General features: G+C 36.8%; 1 protein-coding gene across 1 annotated transcript in view; it reads left to right on the forward strand.

Moving 5' to 3' along the window:
* Nucleotides 1-24236, forward strand: part of LOC124555630 (calcium-dependent secretion activator-like) — a 1496314-nt gene that overhangs the window by 634902 nt on the left and 837176 nt on the right. Inside the window, exon 9 of the mRNA XM_047129606.1 lies at nucleotides 23292-23372. Within this exon, the coding sequence (XP_046985562.1) occupies nucleotides 23292-23372 (81 nt within the window). The remainder of the gene's footprint in view (nucleotides 1-23291; nucleotides 23373-24236) is intronic.

Raw genomic sequence — 24236 nt, forward strand, 5'->3', positions numbered from 1 at the left:
CAATTTATGTGAGAATGGTTGAAGAAAAATGAATCTATCCTTATGTAATTTGTAGGTTTATGTAAAGCTTGTTTTATTGCTGCCTGGAACACAATCACTGAAATTCTGAAAGTCACAGGAGTAAAATATTGGAAGCAAATGGGTATCTACAACTTATTCAGAAACCAAACCGCAGTCATAAGAGTTGAAGGAATTGAGATGATGTAAAAATTGAGAAGAGACTGAGACATGGCTACAGCCTGTTCTGCAATGTTCCTCAGCTTGTATATAGGAAACTGTGGTGAAAGGAAATCAAAATTTTTGGATAACAAGTTTACTGATGAAATTTTAATACTGTCATTGATGGAAAAGAATTTGGAACATTAGCTCAATAGATCAGATTATCATTTTGTGGCCAAAGTTCTTACACTGTCTGTGTTTTCTTCCTAATATGAAAAAAATAAAATGTGGTTCTTCCTTGAGAAAACACAATTTTTCTTGTTTTACTAGCCATACATGTTTTGGGGAAGTTTTTCCAACTACAGAGCGTTTTATTTGTTATCTATTGAATGATCTATAAAGTAATTATGCATTATGATATCTACTATTTTTGGGGTTATAGTATTCATGTCAATATAAGTTTTAACTGAAATATTTACATGCAGAATAAGCATGTACCTTATTATTACAAATTGGTGTTCCCAAGTCTATTTGGTACTTGTTGCACAGTTATGATTATTACATTCACTTATGCCATCTGAAATTAGTAAGCATTTATCAATGTTTTTTAAATGTAATTTCCCAACTCAAACTGATGTGTGAACACCAATGTGTAATAATAAGGTATATGTTTATTCTTCATTTTAATATTTCAGTCAAAACTTATAGTAATCTAAATACTATAATCTAAAAAATTGATGTGTCATAATGTGTAAATTCCTTGTGTATTGTTTAGTAGATAATAAATGAAACCCACTGAAGATGGAGAAAATTCTCAGAATGATGTATGGGTAGTAAAACAAGGAAAATTGCTTTTGCTGAAGGCAGAATGATGTTTCCTTCTTATGGATTAAATAATATTTGTAATATTTTATAAGGTAAACATCAACAAAACTAAAATGTAGGGAATTGAATGGAGTCCAATTAAATCTTGTGATGCTGAGGGAAATGAGACACTAAATAAAACATACCAATTTTGCTATTTAGTCAGTGAAATAACCAATGATGGTTAAAGTAAAGAGGATGTAAAGTGATTCCTGCCAATAACAAGAAAAGTATTTAGGAAAAAGAGACATTTGTTAACATCTAGAATAAATGTGTTAAAATACCCTTTGTGGAAATGTTTCTATATTGTGTATCCCTATATGGAAGTGGACAAAGGACAACAAACATTATACACAAGAAGTGAGCAGATGCCTTAGAACTGTGGTGTTACTGAAGAATACTGAAAAATTAGATGGGCAGAGCAAGAAACTGATGAGATTTAAGTCAGAAAGGAAGAGCGTTATGGCAAAACTTAACTAAAGGAGTGGATTGGTTTATCAGACACATTCTGTAGCGCAAAAGATAGCCAGTTTGTTTGGAAAGGGAAGTGTGAAAAGTAAAAATTGTCAAGGAAGATCATAGTTTGACTACAGCAAACAGGTTGAAGGGGTAGCAGATTGCAGTAGCTACACAGGGCAGCAGAGATTTACACAGAATAAATAGCATGAATGCCTGCATCAAACCAGTTTTGGACTGAGAACCACTAGAAAAACAAAAACAATAACAATGACAAATAATTAATATAAATTTGTTTCTGATTTAACAAAGCTTGGCTATAATACCATAGGAATTCTCTAATGTAAAATGCTCACCATATGTCTCTCCTAAGGGTCAGCAGGCACACAATGAAGAAATGAAATTGCTCATATCTGCTGAAACACCAGAGAAAATATGCTTAATGATTCTTAGGAGAGATATCTGGATGGACCAGTAATGTCTTGAATCATTGTTATAGGCTGTTGTACAAGGTTTGCCTGGGAAGCAATACCATTAAGTCCATAAAAACTAATGTATTAGTCATCATGGTACAATGCATCAAAATTCTTCAAAATAGGGTTCTCATGCAGCAATATATTATTGGCAGCAATATTTCCAAGATTTTAGACATCCTACAAGGCCTTGGTTATATTTTAGATCACATGTAACAGGAGCTTTCATATTGTTGATGGTCTCAAAACAGTGTTCTTTCAAGGGTCTCTTGAGCTCAGGGGAAAAAAAAGTCTGATGGAGTGAGGTGGGAACTGTAGGAGGAGGGTTGGGGCAGTGTTGACAACTCATTTTTGTCCAGATAATACCTCACCAAAGAGGTGATATAGTGGGTGCATTCTCTTGCCAGAGTGTTCAGGAATTGAAGATGTGTCGTCTTATATGCACAACTATTCTTTCAGCATTCTGAATGCTTCCAGATAAAGGGTAGCATTTAAGCTCTGTTTAGCAGGTGGAAAACACCACTAGCATCAAAAAACATAGTAGGTCCTCTTGCAGCATGGTAGCTACGTATAGGGTGACCACTTGGTGCTCTGTATCTACACCTCAGGGTCATGTTCAAAACCCTTGACACATCTCCCACTATAAAATTCCCCATAAAAATAGTATCATTTCTACATAATATGAGAAATTATTCCAAAGAAACATTCAGTTCAACTTATGACCATTGGTCAGTTTTTCTGGGGTCAGTTTCACACACTTAGTCCATCTACATTTGTTCAATGACAGTCTCATAGACACTAGTCTTAGAGTCTAAGCAGTCAGATGAACAATCATTGACACAATCTGTGTACAAATGTTAAAGTACACAAGTGACACTGGTTCAGCTTCAAGACTTTGAATGGCACCCAGAGTGAGTTTCATTATAGTTACCATCTTTAACTACCAAAAATACCTTGTGCCACAAAATACCTGACATTTTGACACACAATTGTTCCCACATCTTTGCTCAATGACTAGAAGTGTTTTGGCAGTAGACTTCTCAAGTTTCATGCAGAATTTGATTACATACTGTTGTTCAAGTGAATGCTGCATCACAGCTGGAAGTAGACCACCAAACAGAGGCTCATGCAGGAGCACATTCTGACGCTCTGGAAGCTCAGAGGAAACTGTAGTTGCTTGATCTGTGATCTGTGAATATAACAATCCCAAACAACTATCCTGATAGATAGGTGTATCAGAAAAGATGTGGAGATACACTAGGTGATGACAAGTATCCGGACACCTGGCTGAAAATGACTAACAAGTTCGTGGCATCCTCCATCAGTATTGCTGGAATTCAGTATGGTGTTGGCCAAACTTTAGCCTTGATGACACTCGAGTGCTGCACTGAGGAGTGGTATGGATGTCAGTTGGTGAGGCCTGGCACAAAGTTGGCATTCCAAAGCATTCCATAGGATTTAGGTCAGGACTCTGTGTAGGCCAGTCCATTACACAGATATTATTGTCATGTAACCTCTCCGCCACAGACCAGCGTTATAAACAAGTGCTCAATCATGTTGAAAGATGCAATCACCATTCCCAAATTGCTCTTCAACAGTGGGAAGCAAGAAGGTGCTTAAAACATCAATGTAGGCCTGTTCTGTGATAGTGCCATGCAAAACAACTGGGGGTGCAAGCCCCCTCCATGAAAAACATGACCACATCATAACACCAATGCCTCTGAATTTTGCTGTTGGCACTACACAAGCTTGCAGATGATATTCACCGGGCATTTGCCTTACCCACACCCTGCCATCAGACTGTCACATTGTGTACCATGATTCGTCACTCACACAACATTTTTTCATTGTTCAATTGTCCAATGTTTATGCTCCTTACACCAAGTGAGGTGTCATTTGGCATATACTGGCATGATATGTGGCTTATGAGCAGAAGCTTGACCATGAAATCCAAGTTTTCTTGCCTCCCACCTAACTTGTGTCTGCCCATTGCACATTACAACCCTCTTCAACTGTCAGCAGTCTTTGTCAGTGAACAGACAAGGTCGGCCTGTACGCTTTTGTGCTGTATGTGTCCCTTCATGTTTCCACTTCACTATCACATTGGAAACAGTGGACATTGGGATGTTTAGGAATATGGAAATCTCTTGAACAGATGTATGTCACCAGTGACATCCAGTCACCTGACCATGTTCGAAGTCCATGAGTTCCGCAGAACACCCCATTCTGTTCTCTCACGATGTCTAATGACTACTGAGGTCACTGATATGGAGTACCTGGCAGCACAATGCACCTAATATGAAAAATGTATGTTTTTGGGGGGTGTCTGGATACTTTTGATCACATAGTGTTATACTTTTCAGACAAATATTTAATGTAACATAAATTGAAAAGCCATGCATTTCTTGGCTCAATGCAGTAAACATACAGTAAAAATACAGCTGCAGTAATGTTTAAATATCAGGAGATATTTTACTAATATTATAAAATGTCATGACAGGACACGCAGAAGGATTTTATGAAAATTAAGGAGGATGATTGTATAATATTGGTTCTGTTGAAGGACAAGGATATGACAACAATCATCATCATTTTACTACAATACAAGATGAATTTGAGTAAATACGTAGAGATCTGAAACAACAGAAATATATTATGATGTTTAAGATTTAGATCAAAACAACATTTTATGTTGAAGCATTAATATTATAGAACATGAACTGCCACACAGTTCAAAGCAACAGAGCAAGTGAGAATATATGCATTATCATATTGTATTAAGAGAAGTGGCAGGACATCAGAAAATTTTCAATCTGTTATATAAAAATGCATTCAGAAGAATATTGGGTTCTTAAAATTTAAAAACAGTCTGCATAGTTGAGCAGTTCATAGATCTCATTAGGAATCATCCCTTCTCATCTCCCTCACTTGTTGCCCCACTGTTGTGTCCTAACTTCATGTTACTTATCAGGCAACAAATTGTAGACTAACGCATACTTCCCAAATATGATAAAGTAGTATGTGGGCAATACATGGATGTCTGTCACTTTGTAACTATCAGGCTGTATGTGTGGTTGTTTGGAGGTTGTCTTCCTGGAGCACTGACTCTGGAATCAATGCCCAAAAGGATGCAGTAACAATTTGATTGTCTTATAGACATGGTTGTGTGCTTTTAAGTTGGTTGAAATTAATACCAATATTCAGTTGGCATTGTAACCAACCTTACCTCACAATATATCATGTTTTAAGATGCTGTGCAAAAAAAAGCGATGGTTTCCCTTCATATTAGCCAGTATGCTTCTACCAATAGTTCTTGCTGGCCACTCAAACATAATAAAAGCAGGAGTGTTCATGGACAATGACAGAATCCTAGTCTGTGACTGTTCATTCCACCCACAGCTGACATTTTCCTCTCAAACAGAAGGCATGAGTACACTTTAGCAAAGTATGCTTCTCTATTCTGGAAAGCTATTCACCCAACTGTATTTTGTCTTATGGCCAAAAGCCAGCTGCCTTCATGCCCTTGTCAACAGTTTGTACCATCTCTGCTTAGGCCACAAAATGATCATCTGTCATAAGTTTTCCCGTTGCATGTTGGTTCGGTTACTGTCAAAGTTGCTGCTCTGAGTAGATGTCCATACCAGAAAGACCAGCCTTAAATTGATTTTCTGTTTAACAGGTGAAATATCCACCATAGGTTACTGATGGCAATATGATCATGTGAAGAACTACACATTACCCAATGTAGTGTATGCATTTTCATAACATTGATGTATCTTTCAACAATTAATTGAAGCATACCACTTTGTTCCTAATCAGGCTATCTCAGGTGTCAGTACAAGTTTTTAGGTAGAACTCACTACACCAGTGTATGCCTGTTTTATGGAAAATTCTTGTGTTGATTTGCAGTGTTCCAGATGTAGGTACAGTTTTCAACGCTTAGTTTTTGTGGTGTCCAGTTGGACTTCTGACAAACTGAGTGTACTATACCATTCTGTCATGTCACCACTAGCAAATCCATGAAAGGTATCAGCTGCAGATATCTTGAGATTGTTTTAATACACTCCTTGGCCAAACTTAAGTATGAAATAACTTAAGTAACATAACATATTAACAACTTGGACAAAATCAATGAAAGTGTGGGAATATGTTGCCAGAGGTCTTCCAGTAAAGCACAGAAATATGGAAGTCACATGCCATGAGGTCAGTGTGACTGTAGTCCCAAATGGGGCTGACCCCACCACACAACGCTGTTAAAGGAATGGGAAAAGATAGTGTGTGCGTGCCAGTCAGCAAGCAGTGATGGTGCACTGTGGTGGTGTTCGTGGCTACAATACTATCTGGAGTGAACATTTCAATAACTTCACACAGGAAAGAATCATTGGGAAACAGGAAGAAGGATGAAGTGTGCTGAGTGAACCCCATGAATTTGGTATTGCTCATAGCATTTTTCCACATGCATGGGGAGCATTTCAAAATACTAGTATTGCTGCATAAAGGATCAGAAGTTGTTGACCATGGTCAGTTACAGCAGCACATGTCTGTTACATTGTGCAACATGCAACAAGGGCCCATTTCAAACAGCAACTGCAACTACATGTAACAGGACTGCAAGGCAAACAATCTAATGCTCCACAGTGGCATGGTAACTTCATGGGAGTGATCTCTTTGTGCAATGACCAGCATGAAGTGTTCCATCGACACTTGCACATCAGCAGCACCATTTGGATGCTGCCAAATCATACGATTTGGATCAACATGGTGTGGGGTCACATGCCCTTCGTGGATGAAAAAAGATTCAGTCTCAGTAATGTTTTAGATGTATCATCATATGAAAACAGCTAGGAACATGTACCCAGGAACATTATTGAACTTGATCATTTTAGTGGCACAGGTGTTATGGTGTGAGGAGACATAAATCTGTATGGGCATGCTGACCCCCAAATCTTTGAACACAGAGCACTCACTGGTCAATATTATTGTGAAACTGTACTCCTACCCTGTGTACACCTTTCTGGGGTGCATTTGGTCCTGACTTATTTTTTACTAATGACAAAATGTGACTGCATTGAACAGTGCAGGTGGAGAAGCTACTGGCACAAGAGGATATTCGACGAATGACCTGAACATTCTTCAAATTTAAATCCCACTGAGCATGTGTCAGATGCATTGGGAGATGTATTGCAGCATGTCCACATGTGCCAATGATTGCTAGCAGTAGTCAACCATCCTGGTGGAGGAATACAACACATTACCAAACTACCACAAAAACTCCTTACCTACCTTATGGCCAGCAAGAGAGCGTGCTGCAGAGCATTAATTGTCATGTTTGGTGACCACACACCCTATTAAGAACCATGTTCCACCTTTTTAATGTCCAGGGAACCATCATAAATCATGGTGACTTCATCCAAACTATTGTATTTGAACAAAAGTGCCATTTCTGTCCATCTTAATATATATCTCTTTCATTTAATTTCTGTACTGAGTACCAGTTCGTTCTATGTATGGTCCAGGTTTCATCAAACTGTGTTGCTTAGCAGTGACATAGCATGTGAAAGAGAATTTTGTACTTAATTTTTGCACAACAGTATACTAAGTAGAGCAGCGATAGTGGCAGTGCTTGGTGTATCATAAATGTCATCAAAAGGAGGTTGGATAAGCAGACTGAATAAAGTACATGATGATGTATGTCCTTGTACAGTGTGCTGAGCAAATTTCTGATGTATTCATGCACAATATGTTCATGGAAGAACACAAAATTAATTGGTTTTGGAAGTAGTCAAATTACTTCTTCAAATCTATGTAAGGCAGATGCAGTATGCCGTGGCTTTCTACACATAATTTTAAAAGAAGTTATGATTAGCCAAGGCAGTATCAGTCATACCAAAGACTGAAATGAAACTGTTGACAAGGAGTTGAACAATGATGTAGATATCATGATCTACAGTTTCTGAAATATTCTCATGATCTGTGCTAAGACAAATGGATTTTTGCAATTGTCACATTTACCAAACTTGTCCTTTCTCTTTCATATATTGATAACTATAATTCAACTATAAGTTGATACTCATGTAATCTCTTTACAGCATTGAAGAACTCAGAAAGCCATGCTATCATTGTGTGTTAGACTTACACCCATAGTTGCATAGTTGAAATTACTTCCAAGCAATGAGAATGCAATTGGTTTGTGGCAGGTATGCCTTTCAGGAATGAGAAATGGCATAAGGCATATTTAAAGACACCATTAAAATAACATTACCATAATTACAAAATGCCCACCCAAAATAAAGTTTCTTACAATTTTTCTCCTAAGTTTGCATGCTATGTTTAATGTGTTTAACACTTCATTTTGTACTATGGTCTATCAATAGATGTATTTTTCTCAATCCATTGGGTCCATGTGATCATAGAGCTTTTGAAGGTGTTTTGTTTTGGTGTTCAGCATCAGGCCCACTCTTTTGGTAATCACGTACATCTGCCAATTTTCACCAATCTTTATGACTTCTATATCTTAAAGTCTACCTTATTCTCTTATAATTTCAACCATCAACAGCCATATTTGTTTATTAACACACCTCAAACTTCACTTGGCTGTGCATATGTTACATAGGTTGTGTGATGATTGGCACAGTGCTCTAAATATAAAAAAAAAAAACATAAATTAATGCAAATGAGTACAAAAAAAAAACAATCCTGCAATGTTCAAATACATCATTACTAGTGTGCTGTCATGATGATTAAATATCTAGGTCTAATATTGGGAAGCGATATGAAATGGAACATGCGTGTGATAATGGAAGTAGGGAAAGTGCTTTCAGTTTGTGGGGAGCATTTTAAGTATGATTCATCTGATGAGGAGACATTAAAATGAGTCATTTTTGAGTAATGATCAGATGTTTGGGACTCTCACCAGCTAGATTTGTTACTTATTAGATTATGGTAATTGATCAACACACAGGTATTACAGAGATGTTTCATGAACTCAAGTGGGAACCCCTGGAGAGAAAAAATGCTCTTATTGTGCTACATCATTCAGAAAATATAGAGAACTGTCATTTGAAGATGATTGCAAAATGATTCTACTGCTGCCAACACACATTTTGCATAAGGACCCACAAGATAAGATAAGAAAAATTAGGGCTTTTATTAAGGCATGCAGACAGTCATTTTTCCATCACTTTGTTTGTTAGTGGGAAAGGAAAGGAAATGGGTAGTAGTGATACAAGGTACCCTCCACCATGCATCTTGACAGTGGCTTGCAGAGTATGTATGTAGACATGGAACATTACTGACCTTAATGTCTAGAACTATGAATCTTTGTAACGTAACTCCTGAATATACAGATAGTGGTAATAATGTTCAATAACCAAGGTAAGATTAACAAAATTTTAATGTACATTTATTTTCACACAAAAAACAGATGATGTTCAGCTTGCTGTTACTAAGATAAATGACTTTTACATATCAGCAATGTGCATGGACTTCACACAGCCTAACCTATTTACACAAGACCCATTCGCTTATACAGCCAGTTCATAGCTGGTTGCTGGTTTTCAGTCCATTATTATATTGCCAGCTGTGAGATGGAAGAGCAGCTATATCTTCATCTTCATGTTTCCTTTTCTCTGTTAATAGATGTTATGACATGTTACATACCAGTGGAAAGCTGAGAAATCGCTCTATTTTGAGATGTTTCTCAATTTCCTTCAATATAGTGCAAGTTATAACCAATAGTTTTCAGGTTTTTTTTTTAGGTTTATCCCCTCCCCCCCCCCCCCCCCCGCCCCCCCTCCCAATCCCATCAAGAAAACATGCTCCAGAAATTGTGTTGTCTGCAAAGCAAAACAAGGAAGGTGAATAGTGACACACAGTGTGTATGTGAGAAATGTCTATTGGCACTGTACATGCCTGTACTTTTTCAGGTATACCACACCAACAAAAACATCTAAAACAGTATTATCTTCACTCCTCATCACTTTAATATGTAGTAAGGATAGATTTATAAGGAATTCCTATCAAAAAATTGTATATTTTTGCAAAAAGTGTGTAAGGAAAAATTTACTGATTTTTGTAGATTTAATTAGTAGATATAGGGTTGACTGGGGGGAAAATGTTAGTAAGTTAATGAGTTAATATCTATTGCTCAAGCTTGAAAAGTGTTAAGTAGTTACTGCCTATAGAATTATTTGGAGGGTTTAGTTAAAGCATAGGAAAGTTATTACAAAATATCAAAATGCACTGCAGTTACAAATATAATATGAGGGCATGCTGAAAAGTAATGCCTCACAATTTTTATGTGAAAACAGTTCAAAGATTTTTACATAAAACAAACATTATTAGCATTTTATATCTTTGTTCTTCATCTCTACATGTTTGCAGCTCTCCACCACTAGAGGGCTCCAAAACTAAAATAAAATCTGAGTATTGGTAATAGGTACGATGTAACACCCAATATTGTGCCTTATTAGGTACAATGGTACATTTGTATCATGTATATGTAATCACATATGTATATATGACTGTACTAAACTTGTAAAAAAATGCTATGACGTTTGCAAAAGACACCAGTTGGTGTCTCAATGCAAAAAAAAAAAAAAAAAAAAAAAAAAAAAATACAATAAATAAATACAGTAGCATGTAACATGATGGTATATAATGTAACTCTGTTAGTGCATGAGAAACAGTGTGTTGTAATTGAGTTTCAAATTGGAAGAGTTAATCCACACATGGAGCACCCTCTTACTCAGTGTGACATTGCCAGGCCACACATTAGCACTGCAACATCTGCACTAATCCAAGACCTTGAGTTCACTGTCATTGATCATCTTCCTGGGTTGTTCCGACGTAATGTCATAAAATTTGGATGTGCTTCTAATACTTTAAGAAGACCTTTGAGGACTTCAGTTTGATAGTGATGAAGCGGTGCAAGCAGGGGTGAGGGTGTGGCTCTGTAAACAAAGTCAAACATTCTGCAATGACGGTATCAAGAAATTTATCTTTCACTGGGAAGAATGTATTCAACACCAGGTTAACTAAGTTAAGAAATAAATATGTAGACATGAAAAACAAAGGTGTGGAATGTTAATAACATTTGTTGTATTTAAAAATCTTTAAGGGTCTCACGTAAAAAATTCAGAGGCACTACTTTGAAGTGCACCCTCATGTAACATAAAAGACAAGAACTGTAAGCAATTGTTTTAGACTTTTACAATGGAATAATTTGATTAACTATTTGCTGTTTATTCTTTAACTGGATTTAATAATTGGTTCCATTTTTATTGGTGGACTTTTAAGGAAGTACCTTTCTTCTGCATCTTCTAATAAAGCATAGAAATAATATTTAATACACCAACATCTTATGTTTAAGATGTTTCACTAACATGTTTCTCATTTCACCTTTTCTATCAACTGGAAAATTAGGTCTGCAAAATGGTAACACTGAATTTTTTAAATATTTGCATTCTAAAATTCAAACACTCTGTAACTTTATGTCAATATTATTTCATCCACTCTACAATTTAGAAAGAGGACTAAATGTTCTAAAAGTCAAAGGAAAATAGGTCATTCTAATGTGGTGAATCAGTCCTAAAACAAACACTTAGTAGCAGTGTTGAATTTTAAGTACACTTTGTTGTAAAAACCCTTAATGTCAGTAATGTTACATATGGCACATCAATATTTAATACTGCAGATAATAAGATAAAACTGTGTTGGGTATCATGAAAAGGGAGACAGGAGCACCGGTAAGTGTAGAAGATACCACATCAGCAAAACTAAATGACACTGATATGCCTGAGAATTAATGATTTGCAAGCTTTTAAAAATGCACTTTCTAAATGCAGTAGCAAAAATTATATTGTCTAGTTGACAAAACAAGAGAATATATTAAATATATGATTCCAGAAAGCTTCAAAGCAACTAGAACTAGTACAAACATTATTCACTGAAATTAACAGAATTATAAAAATAATAAAAGGTCATATGGTGTTAACAGAATTTGAAACAAAATTCTGAAAAGGTTTTCTAACTTAATAAGTAATGTCTGTAGTGATATCTGTAATGCATTTTTCCAGACGCATTAAGGTATGCAAGTGTTAAACCTCTTTTCAAGAAAAGTGACTAAAAGCTCTTAAATAATATAGCATCAAATTTCCTTGCTGATTTCTTTTTCCAAAACAATGAAAAAGTTATGTAAACCAACTCAAGAGTAGTCTCATATTTAAGTATTAGGTTGTTACATAATTTCATAACATTTTGGCATGAGTTTAGTAAACAGAACAGATACACATAATAAAGGCTTTAGTCATCAGTATTATATTCTCCTTCACTATTTACAACAGTCTACGATGGCTGGGGTAGCTTCTCAATTCTGGAACTGTAGAATCATGGTTTTGAGGTGAAGAATTTCTTGAGTCATGTTCAGAGTGCATTTTAATCCCGAAAGGGGTTCCATGAAGGTTGTTCAATAGAGAATGGAAAAGGTGAAGTTCAGGTGGCACAAGATCAGGTGGATGTGAAATGACTTCCCAATGCAACTCCTGTACCGCATGTTTTGTCAGTCTAGCAGACTGCAGGTGAAGGTTATCATGTAGTAGCATCACTTCACACAGTCCTCCTGGTTGTTGCTATAAGATTGAGTCTGCAAGATATCTCAGTTGTTGACCATAAATGTCAGTAATGATGCCTGGGGAAGCAATTCCTAGTACACCACACCATTGTTGTTCTACCAGATGCATAACATTGTCTGTTGTGCATGAAGCAGATCTTTGTATGGGGAGTTGCTGCTTTGTTTGGGCACAGTCATTCCTTTCTTTTCCTTATATTAGCATAAAGACACCAGTTCTCATCACCAGTAACGATACAGGGTAGGAATGGTTGGTGTAGGTCATGAACCAATTGATGACGAACAAGCAGAGATGGACGTATGATCACCTGCTGGTTTTGGCTTTGAGCATGTGGTTCCCATGCACCCAATTTTTGAACCTTCTCATTGCATTGAAATGTTACATGATGGCCAAATGACCACATTTCATCACATTTACCAGTTCTTGAGTACAATGATGGATCATTGTGGATTAATGCTTTTAAACAATCTTCATCAAACCCCAAAGGTCTTCCTGAATGTGGAGAGTCATTAATGTCAAACCAATCTTCCTCAAAACTAGAAAACTATTTTCTTGCTCTCCTCTATCCAGTGGTATTATCCTCACACAAAGAGCAAATGTTTCCATCTGTCTCTGCTGCTGTCACAACTCTGCTGAACTAAAACAGAAGAATATGTCAGAAATGTTCTGATTTCTTCACTTGGCACTGCATTTTCCAGTATCCATAGCTCCACTCACTATCTTCAAATGACAAAATGACAATATATAAAGTCAAATAGCACTAATGAGCTATAAATAAAAATGAAAATTGATAAGTAAACCCAGAGTAAATCGAATACCAACATGCAAAACAAAAACTTACATACCTACCTAAAAGAAATGATTTACTTAGCATATTCCAGATATTTGAATTCCAGGTTGCTGTTTATACATCCACTCAGCAAATCTTACAAGTCTTAAATAATAAAATATCACCAACTGGTATTTTATAAGATATTTCCAAGACATATTATTGCCTACATCATGTTACTACCTCAAAAAAATATGTTGTATGGGTTTAATAGCTTTACAAATGATTGTCTCAATCACACTTAACAAAAAGAATGCAAAAAGTCATGCTGATTAATTTTAAAAGAATGCTGAAAGTAGAGAAAATTTTAGTGACTGGAGAGAAACCATGAATGGAGTCCCAAAAGGTTCAGTATTCGATCCACTCCTAATCCTTATATATGTGAATGACCATGTATTTAACATTCTTCAATAAGAATTGCTACTTTTTGCAGATGATCGTTGGTTGGTTGGTTTGGGGAAGGAGACCAGACAGCGTGGTCATCGGTCTCATCGGATTAGGGAAGGATGGGGAAGGAAGTTAGCTGTGCCCTTTCAGAGGAACCATCCCGGCATTTGCCTGGAGTGATTTATGGAAATCCCGGAAAACCTAAATCAGGATGGCCGGACGCGGGATTGAACCGTCGTCCTTCCGAATGCGAGTCCAGTGTCTAACCACTGCGCCACCTCGCTCGGTTTTGCAGATGATACTTGTGTTATAATAAATACCACTGTAGAGAAAGTAACACAAGGGATTATTAATGAAGTATTCAGAGAGTTGTGAAGTAGTTCACTGAAACTGAATTCACATTAAATTTTGAGAAAACACATTATATTCACTTCCATACAACAAATACAATCATACTACCATTTGATGTGCACATGAACAGGACTCAGTAGACAGAGTAGAATGCTTCAAATTTTTGTTTGTACATATTAATGGAAACTTGAACTGGAAGAAGTATATTACTTAGCTGTTCAAATAATTAGGTGAAATTATTTTTGCTCTTTGTATAACTGTTAGTACGGAAAAAAAGCATATCATCATCCTGACAAATTTTGCTCATTTCCAGTCAATAATGTCTTAATTAATAATTTTCTGGGGTAATTAATCATTTAAAAAGAAAGTATTGATTGTACAAAAGTGAGCAATAAGAGTAATATGTAGTGTTCACCCATGGTCATCATGTAGTCACCTATTCAATGGCTTAGGAATTTTAACTGCACCATCACACTACATAAATTTGCTAATGAAATTCATCATAAATAATCCATCACACTTTGAAAAGAATAGTGATGTCAATAACTACAACATTAGAAGAAAAAATTGACCTTTATTTGCCATTTTTAAAGTGGTCAGTGGATCAGAAAGAAGGTTTAGTATGCAACTTCAATACTTCATTGTCATTTGCCCAATAAAATAAAATGCCTAGCAGGTAGCAGAGAAAGTTTTAAATGTAATGTAAAATCATTTCACCTTGACATCTCCTCCTATTCCACAGATTAATTTCTATTTAAAAGCTAGCAACCTGTAGAAAAACTAATTTTTAAGTGAACCTGCATGAGCAGGCCTAAAAGATAGTATCTTAATGAATATTTATACTGATCACGTGTACATATCCTGCAAATTCACTTTTTTCACATCATTTTAATAAAAGAATAATTAAAGTGATCTATGAAGCAAGTAAATAACATTCTCTGAATCTTCAATGTTAAATATGCCTTCAAATAAATGCCTTTGTGCAGAATATTTATGTTATTGTTACCATTTAATTCAATCACAGTCTGAACAATTACAAATAGAAAATTACATGTTAAAAGGATTTTTTCATTTCATGTCCGTACTGTATATGGATTAGATATGGAAAAAGAAAAGGTAATATTTCAATATTTATGTCAGGAATGATAACAGGGCAAGGATATCTATTCTACATTGCTTCACTTCAAGTTGTATCAAATCAGCTATTACAAAGGTCGCAAAAATCATCATGTTACTGAAATTCTATACCTTTTCTGCCTACAGTGGTATTACATCAAAAGTACTGAAGTTTTGTGCAGGCTTGATTCTTTTGTCCTCAAATTGCCTGTATAATAATTCTATGAGTGAAGGTGTATTTTCTGAAAGAGTGAAATACTCAGTGATAACACATTTCTATAAAAGTAAAGGTAAGCAAGTCGCCTGAATTATGAATCCATCTTCATCCAACACATGCTCTCAAAAACGCGTGAGGAGGTGCCTTGTACAAGGGTAGATCTCACAAACAATGTTCTGATATAAAGAAGTGGCCATCAGGAGAAAGCAGTTAGTGGTTGTAGTACCACTACTAGGTGTCCAACAGGCACAATGTTTCTGTCAGCAATCCTTTCACCATCATCAAGTGCACAGACAACCTTGCCTTCTTGCATTTGTAGGTGACCTGTATTATCTTCCCCTCACCTTCAGAATGGTGTTTTGTATATCATCCGCACCTGAAGGAGCATGCCAACCAAGTAAGTGGCAGTGTTTACCACAGTTATTGGCCTCTGTAGCCACCAACATAAAATTTGCCACTGTAAAAAACTGGTATTCATATTTAAAGTGACAAGTCTGCATGAGGACATCAGTGTTTCAACAAAATAAATACAGTATGAAAGTCAGTGAGATACAAGTGCCAAAAATGAAACAAACACTTCTTGATAGGTGGATTATAATTAGAAGCAACACAGTGCAAGGAAGGCAGGACCCAGATTCCAAGGAAACAGTTAACAGGTAGACCTCACCTACCTCTCAAACCAAGGACAATTTTTTATAGTTAACAATGCTAGATCAAAAAAAGAGGTTAGTGGTCAAGCAAGACTAAAAAAAATTCACTAGTTCCAACTTTAAATTGCTCCAACAGAATGTTCAGTCTCTTTCAAACAAGTTGAATGACATATAAATCTTGTTAAAATAGTTGGGTGATATTTTTGTTTTATGTTTCACTGGGCACTGGTTGAAGGGATACATGTTCGAACTGACAAACCTACCTCAGTTCAAATTGCCTGACACATTTTGTAGAAAATACTTAGGCATGGTGGTAGCTGCATATATATCTGAGAAAATATAGAGTTCAGTAATACAAAAAAAATTGATAGATTATCCAGAGAAAGAGAATGGTCAATAATAGCGCTCCCAAATCAAAATACTGTTGTCATCTGTGTATGTAGGTCACCAGCCAGTGATAAAGAAGTTTTCTATAATAATATGGAAGACCTGTTACAGAATTTAGCACCCTCAAGAAAAATGTTTTCGTATGCAGAGACTTCAATGTTGATTTCTCCAGACACAATAAATTTAAAGATGAAATTAAAGATCTACTGAAGACCTTTAACTTAAAACCACCTGCAACTAACCCAACTCATATAACTAGTACTTCTGCAACAAGTTTTGATCAGGTTTTTGTAAATATAGATAAATATACCTGCAACAGAAATTGTAAACACTGGTTTTAGTGATTGCCATGCCCAAATACTAGCAATAGCTATTCCAGGAGACATAGAACCCCAAAAAACCAGAGCTAATCTCAGAAATTTCTATGATGAAAATCTAGATTACTTTTGCTCTCTCTTGAGAAGAACAAACTGGAATGATGTTTACAGCTCAAACAACACAAATGACAAGTTGATAAGTTTATGGCTGCACTCAAACATTTTTTTGAAATAGCTTTTCCTAAACAAGCATCAGTAATAAATTGTATGCACAATACAAATAAATGGGTCAAAGCAGAAATAAAAATAGCATGTCAGAATAAAAGGAAATTATGTTATATCAAAAGCAAAGATGATGGAAAATGACAAACATATAGAGACTTCCAGGAACAAGAATAAAGCAAACAGAAATATCATTGAAAACGTAACAGGTACTACATCGTTGGTCCACAACATCATAGAACTTCATGAAAATAACAATAAAATAACTGATCCCACAGAAGTTACTTTAAAAATATAGCAAAACACCTCATTACAAAATATTATAGTTCATAAATAGACAGCTATATACTACAGTCAGATTCACATATTTATGCAGGAACTCTATTTGTGTCTTCTATAACTCCTAAGGAATTATTTATGATTATTAAAGATTACTCAATAAATTTGCAGCAGGTACTGATGAAATACCATAGATTGTCATCAATGTAAGTGCACTTTGTATCATAGATCCATAAATAGATTTTTCACCTCATCATTCATGAGTGGTATATTCCTGATAAGTCTGAAAATGCAAAGTGACACCATTGTATGGGAAAGGAAATGATAATAAATGATTCACAACAGGGATTCAGCACTGGTAGATTAACATTGTCAGCTATTTTTACCTTCCTAGATGAAATTTTAATTGCAGTAACTAATAAGCAACTTGTTTGTAGTATATTCCTTGACCTCAGTAAAGCTTTTGAGGTCATGTATTCATTTCTCTGCTGAAAAGCCTAAACCAAAGTCAATCTGAGGTGTTTTTAAAAGATTATCTGTTAAAAAGTTGGTTCAGTATTCTGGATTGCTCAAACATTTCTTTTAAACTCCTGAATTTTTAGGAAAAATAAGTATCAGAAGCATGATATTCCATTAGACAAGCTAAGAAATTATGAAATACAAGGAGTACCAAACAGGTGGATCAGGTGGATCCAATCTTACCTCCATGATCATCAACAGCTCTTTCAAATAAAATACAAAGCTATAAAAATGCACAAAATTTCTAATTTTTATAGCAATGCACAAATACTAATAACAATAATTATCAGATATGGAGTCCCTGAAAGGTCAGTCCTTGGGTCCATTCTTTTCATTCTTTATATTGATGAGCTATCAAAAAATTAACTATATGGACAATAGTACTTTTTGCAGATGACACAAATATCCTAAATAAGTCATGTGATGAAGACAGCCTACTAAAAACAGCTGCAGATGTAATACAAGATTTAATACAATAGCTCAGAACAAATAAGTTAATAATAAATTCTGAAAAACTTCATAAAAGTAAGTATATTAAAAGAAAAAATTATCTTCAAGCATAACTGTGATTTCCACTCTCATAACACTAGGCAGAAGCATTACCTGCATGTCAATTCAGTAAGTACAAACATTTGTAGCGGAGGAGTGTACCATACTGGCTCTTTCTTATAGAACCACATGCCATCCTTTCTGAAATAGATACAAAATGTATCTAAATTTAAAGTGAAACTAAAAGAGTACTTGCTTGAACACTACTTCTATTCTTTTTCTGAGTTTTTGTAGCACTAAGAAAATATAGTGTAATTGATCACACAATTATTCTTAACCATCCTATACTTTCAGTCATCTTCATGTTTTTATGGTTATGTTACCAGTATTCTACATGAAAGATAGATAACTTATATTTTAGCTACAAATAGCAGGTCAGCAACTGGAAGCAGTTAATTACATAAATTATCTAGGAGTACACATTAGGAGTGATTTAAAATGGAATGATCATATAATGTTGATCGTCGGTAAAGCAGATGCCAGACTGAGATTCATTGGAAGAATTCTAAGTAAATGCAATCCGAAAACAAAGGAAGTAGGTTACAGTATGCTTGTTCACCCACTGCTTGAATACTGCTCAGTGGTGTGGGATCCGTACCAGATAGGGTTGATAGAGGAGATAGAGAAGATCCAACGAAGAGCAGTGCGCTTCATTACAGGATCATTTAGTAATCGCAAAAGTGTTACGGAGATGATAGATAAACTCCAGTGGAAGACTCTGCAGGAGAGATGCTCAGTAGCTCAGTACAGGCTTTTGTTAAAGTTTCGAGAACATTCCTTCACCAAAGAGTTAAGCAGTATATTGCTCCCTCCTACTTATATCCCATGAAGAGACCATGAGGATAAAATCAGAGAGATTAGAGCCCACACAGAAGGATACTGACAATCCTTCTTTCGACGAACAATACGAGACTGGAATAGAAGGGAGAACTGGTAGAGGTACTCAAGGTACCCTCTGCCACACACCGTCAGGTGGCTTGCGGAGTATGGATGTAGATGTAGATGTAGATGTACTGACTGTTGTTTTCTAAAGCTCAGATTGTACAAACTATGTACTTAATCACAATTTACCAGATGAATAAAAAATAGAAATAGAAATAGAAATAGATTTGACCATTGCACATCTTTGGGTGTGGATGGCATATAGAATGTTGGTGCAAAGAAAATTGGAGAGTCACACACATTCCCCTGAAAGGCACACTTGACGATGGCAACAGATTGCTCACTGAAATAATGTGTCCATCAGCCACTGAGTACTGGTGGTTCACCCATGGATTGTTCTGTAATGTTTTTTTCTAAAATTGAGTTTGTGAGGTCATATATTCATTTCTCTGTTGAAAAGCCTAATCCAAAGTCAAACTGAGGTGTTGTTAAAAGATTATTTGTTAAAAAGGTGGTTCAATATTCTGTTATAAGGTAATTGCTCACACAATTCTTTTGAACTGCTGAAGTTTTAGGAAAAACAAGTATCAGATGCATAACTGACCAAGTAGTTTGTAAAAATATAGCTTTGGTGTAGATTAACTTCAGTGTTGTTTGGACATGACTTTAACTTTAAGACATCTAAAAGATCTAGGATCAATAAGTGTGCCAGATTTTATGAAATGACAAGTTGTCAATTCTTATAGCAGTTGATATTATGGCACTGTTTCTTTGGTGAGAAGTGTTTACTACCAAACTTTAAAATCTACAATAAATGTTACTCTTTAAGGCTTTTCACATTTCACTGTTTGAAAACAGGTTCCGACTGAGAAACAGAAACTATTGGCACTAATTATCTAGCTTGTGTTAATATTGTATTGTAGAAGATGGAATGACAAGGTAATGGGATATCCTGGTTAGAAAAAGCACAAAATCAGATACCTTCTGTATAACAGAAATGCTGAGCAGGACACACACACACACACACACAAAAAGAGTGTGTGTGTGTGTGTGTGTGTGTGTGTGTGTGTGTGTGTGTGTGTGTGTGTGTGTGTGTGTGAGAGAGAGAGAGAGAGAGAGAGAGAGAAAGAGATGTGTAGCAACATTTTCCTGGTGTTGAGAGCTGACTGTCACACACACATTCCCCTGAGAGGCACACTTGATGGTGGCAACATATTGCTCACTGAAATATTCTATCCATTAGACGCTGAGTACTGGTGGTTCACACATGGCTTGTTCTGTAATGTTTTTGGAACAGGTTGAGTGAATGTGATATACACTCCTGGAAATTGAAATAAGAACACCGTGAATTCATTGTCCCAGGAAGGGGAAACTTTATTGACACATTCCTGGGGTCAGATACATCACATGATCACACTGACAGAACCACAGGCACATAGACACAGGCAACAGAGCATGCACAATGTCGGCACTAGTACAGTGTATATCCACCTTTCGCACCAATGCAGGCTGCTATTCTCCCATGGAGACGATCGTAGAGATGCTGGATGTAGTCCTGTGGAACGGCTTGCCATGCCATTTCCACCTGGCGCCTCAGTTGGACCAGCGTTCGTGCTGGACGTGCAGACCGCGTGAGACGACGCTTCATCCAGTCCCAAACATGCTCAATGGGGGACAGATCCGGAGATCTTGCTGGCCAGGGTAGTTGACTTGCACCTTCTAGAGCACGTTGGGTGGCACGGGATACATGCGGACGTGCATTGTCCTGTTGGAACAGCAAGTTCCCTTGCCGGTCTAGGAATGGTAGAACGATGGGTTCGATGACGGTTTGGATGTACCGTGCACTATTCAGTGTCCCCTCGACGATCACCAGTGGTGTACGGCCAGTGTAGGAGATCGCTCCCCACACCATGATGCCGGGTGTTGGCCCTGTGTGCCTCGGTCGTATTGTGGCGCTCACCTGCACGGCGCCAAACACGCATACGACCATCATTGGCACCAAGGCAGAAGCGACTCTCATCGCTGAAGACGACACGTCTCCATTCGTCCCTCCATTCACGCCTGTCGCGACATCACTGGAGGCGGGCTGCACGATGTTGGGGCGTGAGCGGAAGACGGCCTAACGGTGTGCGGGACCGTAGCCCAGCTTCATGGAGACGGTTGCGAATGGTCCTCGCCGATACCCCAGGAGCAACAGTGTCCCTAATTTGCTGGGAAGTGGCGGTGCGGTCCCCTACGGCACTGCGTAGGATCCTACGGTCTTGGCGTGCATCCGTGCGTCGCTGCGGTCCGGTCCCAGGTCGACGGGCACGTGCACCTTCCGCCGACCACTGGCGACAACATCGATGTACTGTGGAGACCTCACGCCCCACGTGTTGAGCAATTCGGCGGTACGTCCACCCGGCCTCCCGCATGCCCACTATACGCCCTCGCTCAAAGTCCGTCAACTGCACATACGGTTCACGTCCACGCTGTCGCGGCATGCTACCAGTGTTAAAGACTGCGATGGAGCTCCGTATGCCACGGCAAACTGGCTGACACTGACGGCGGCGGTGCACAAATGCTGCGCAGCTAGCGCCATTTGACGGCCAACACCGCGGTTCCTGGTGTGTCCGCTGTGCCGTGCGTGTGATCATTGCTTGTACAGCCCTCTCGCAGTGTCCGGAGCAAGTATGGTGGGTCTGACACACCGGTGTCAATGTGTTCTTTTTTCCATTTCCAGAAGTGTAGATATGTTACAGGAATGATAAATGCAATAGAGGGGCATACACTACTGAGAGTGAGTGGTGACTGGGAAGGAAGTTATCAGTACAGTATCAGAGAAAAACTTCTGAGGGGCAAACACATGCATTTTATGGAGGAATAAACTTGCTTTTCCTGTCCTTTGGAAATATGGAAAAACTGTAAATGATCAACAGATATCGCCTCTTGATTGATGGAGAGCTAATGACACTGTACTTCCTGAATCCTTGAATTGCGCAAAGAAGTAAAAATTACAAGGGGAGCAGGGATTGTGGTATGTATGGTGGATAGGAAATCTCCCAGGCATACCAAGGCAATATACAGTGTAGCATTATTGAGTTGCATGTTAACATCTTTAGATATAAACTGACTGTACGTTGTGTGTGCCATTTTTAGGACAATGGTAATAGTGTTCCATCTTTGTTTACAGTGCTTCAAAACAGTGTCTTTTCTATGTGGAAAGAGGGTTGTGTTCAAACACTTCATTTTTGGAAAAGAGAGATGACACTATGCCTGTGGTTTTAGTTACTGGTAATAGGGAAATATTTCATATTGAATAGTAAATCTTTCAAGGAAGATAGCACTCTATCACTCAAAGCACTTCAGAACATCTTCTAAACTACCTTAATATTACATTTTTAATTCAGGACTCCAAAACTGTTTCTTCCACTTTACCAGAACTTCAGCTTAATTCAGTGCCATTTGGCAATTTTCAGTGGCTTTAATTACTTGAATCGTACTGTGAGCCACTACTCTGTCTTTGTAACTTAAGGTACAAGTGTTTTTCTCTGAAGTGGTGTCATTGGTGAATACGTAACATTTTTACATGTTTCTCAGAAGTAGAATATGTTTTAACTGGTACTGTTCAAAACTCAAACAGAATGCTGTCCAAATTTTCTAGAACTTTTAAGCATAGCAGCAATCTTTATAGTGTAATGGAATTGTCATGGCCTTTGTATTTCTGCACACAACTGGCGACTAAAAGTAATTCTTTACACAATTTCTAACATCATTGACAGTTTTACTTATTACTTTTTTTAGAACTTATAATTTTTGTTTGACGCTTCCCCATGCAGTTAAATGGCAGAACATAATTTCTTTTCTGGTTTTTGCATGATAGAAACAATTACAATTTAATTTCCTTTCATCTTTTTTAATTAATTAATTGTGTTTAAATTGTTGCTGTAAATTACTATGCTTCATCATTTTCCAGTTCTGTTTTTCAAATGCATTTTGCAGTTGATGTATTATGTCTTTATTACAGCTTGATTCAGCAGATGAGCAAGCAGCTGCAATAAGAAGAGAGCTTGATGGACGAATGCAGAAAGTGGCTGAAATGGAGAAGGTATAATTCCTTAAATTGCTTACTACAACATATTTCTTCAGAATAATATGTGCAGGAAGGTTATTGGTACTGAAATTTAAATTAAATTCCAGACTGTAATAATCTGACAAATGGCAAGCTGAGCACAATATAAAACTTTATTTTACATAAGGTTCAAAATATTTAGAAATAAAGCCTGTACAAGTCTACATATTATATGGTCAGAGTGAAAGAATCAACTACTCAAAATTTGGCATCATAACAAGAGTCTTGTTGTGACCATTTTCACAGCAGCTGTGTATAAATTGCAGTGAACTAATGCAAGTCCTTATAATTTACTTCTTTTGTGATGATTCTGGCAATATTTATAATAATTATACTAATTTTGATAGAAAGAAAAGAATTAATGTCATTAAAAACATAAATGTGGTATATATTTCATTGTTATGAAGTGAAACATCATAGTACATTCAACTGTATGTTTCAAGTCAATGAATTCAAAATGCACCATTTGCAAGGCAGATAATGAACTGTTCAATGAACTAGTGAACTGCATTAAATCTTTAATGAGCTTCAATTCTGAGAGTATTAGATAAAAATGAGGGGAAGAAAAATTTAATTTTCTACATATTTTTCCATAAGCAACAAAAATTGGTTAATGAACATTCAACTTTAAGCTTAAGAAAACATTTATCAAAATATACCTCACTTAAGATGTAAAGGAAAATGTGAAATGCTAAATAGAAGTCAAAATAAATGTCATGAGCTGAGTACAGCCCAGGTATATATTGTAGACAAAGTAAATGTGTTCAGTACCAGAAGAAGGAGATGTATAATAACAAAGCTGGGAGAAAAGCTGAAATTACAAAGCTGAAAGCAGAGAGA

The sequence above is a fragment of the Schistocerca americana genome, chromosome X (assembly GCF_021461395.2).
Source record: "Schistocerca americana isolate TAMUIC-IGC-003095 chromosome X, iqSchAmer2.1, whole genome shotgun sequence".
NCBI lineage: Eukaryota > Metazoa > Arthropoda > Insecta > Orthoptera > Acrididae > Schistocerca > Schistocerca americana.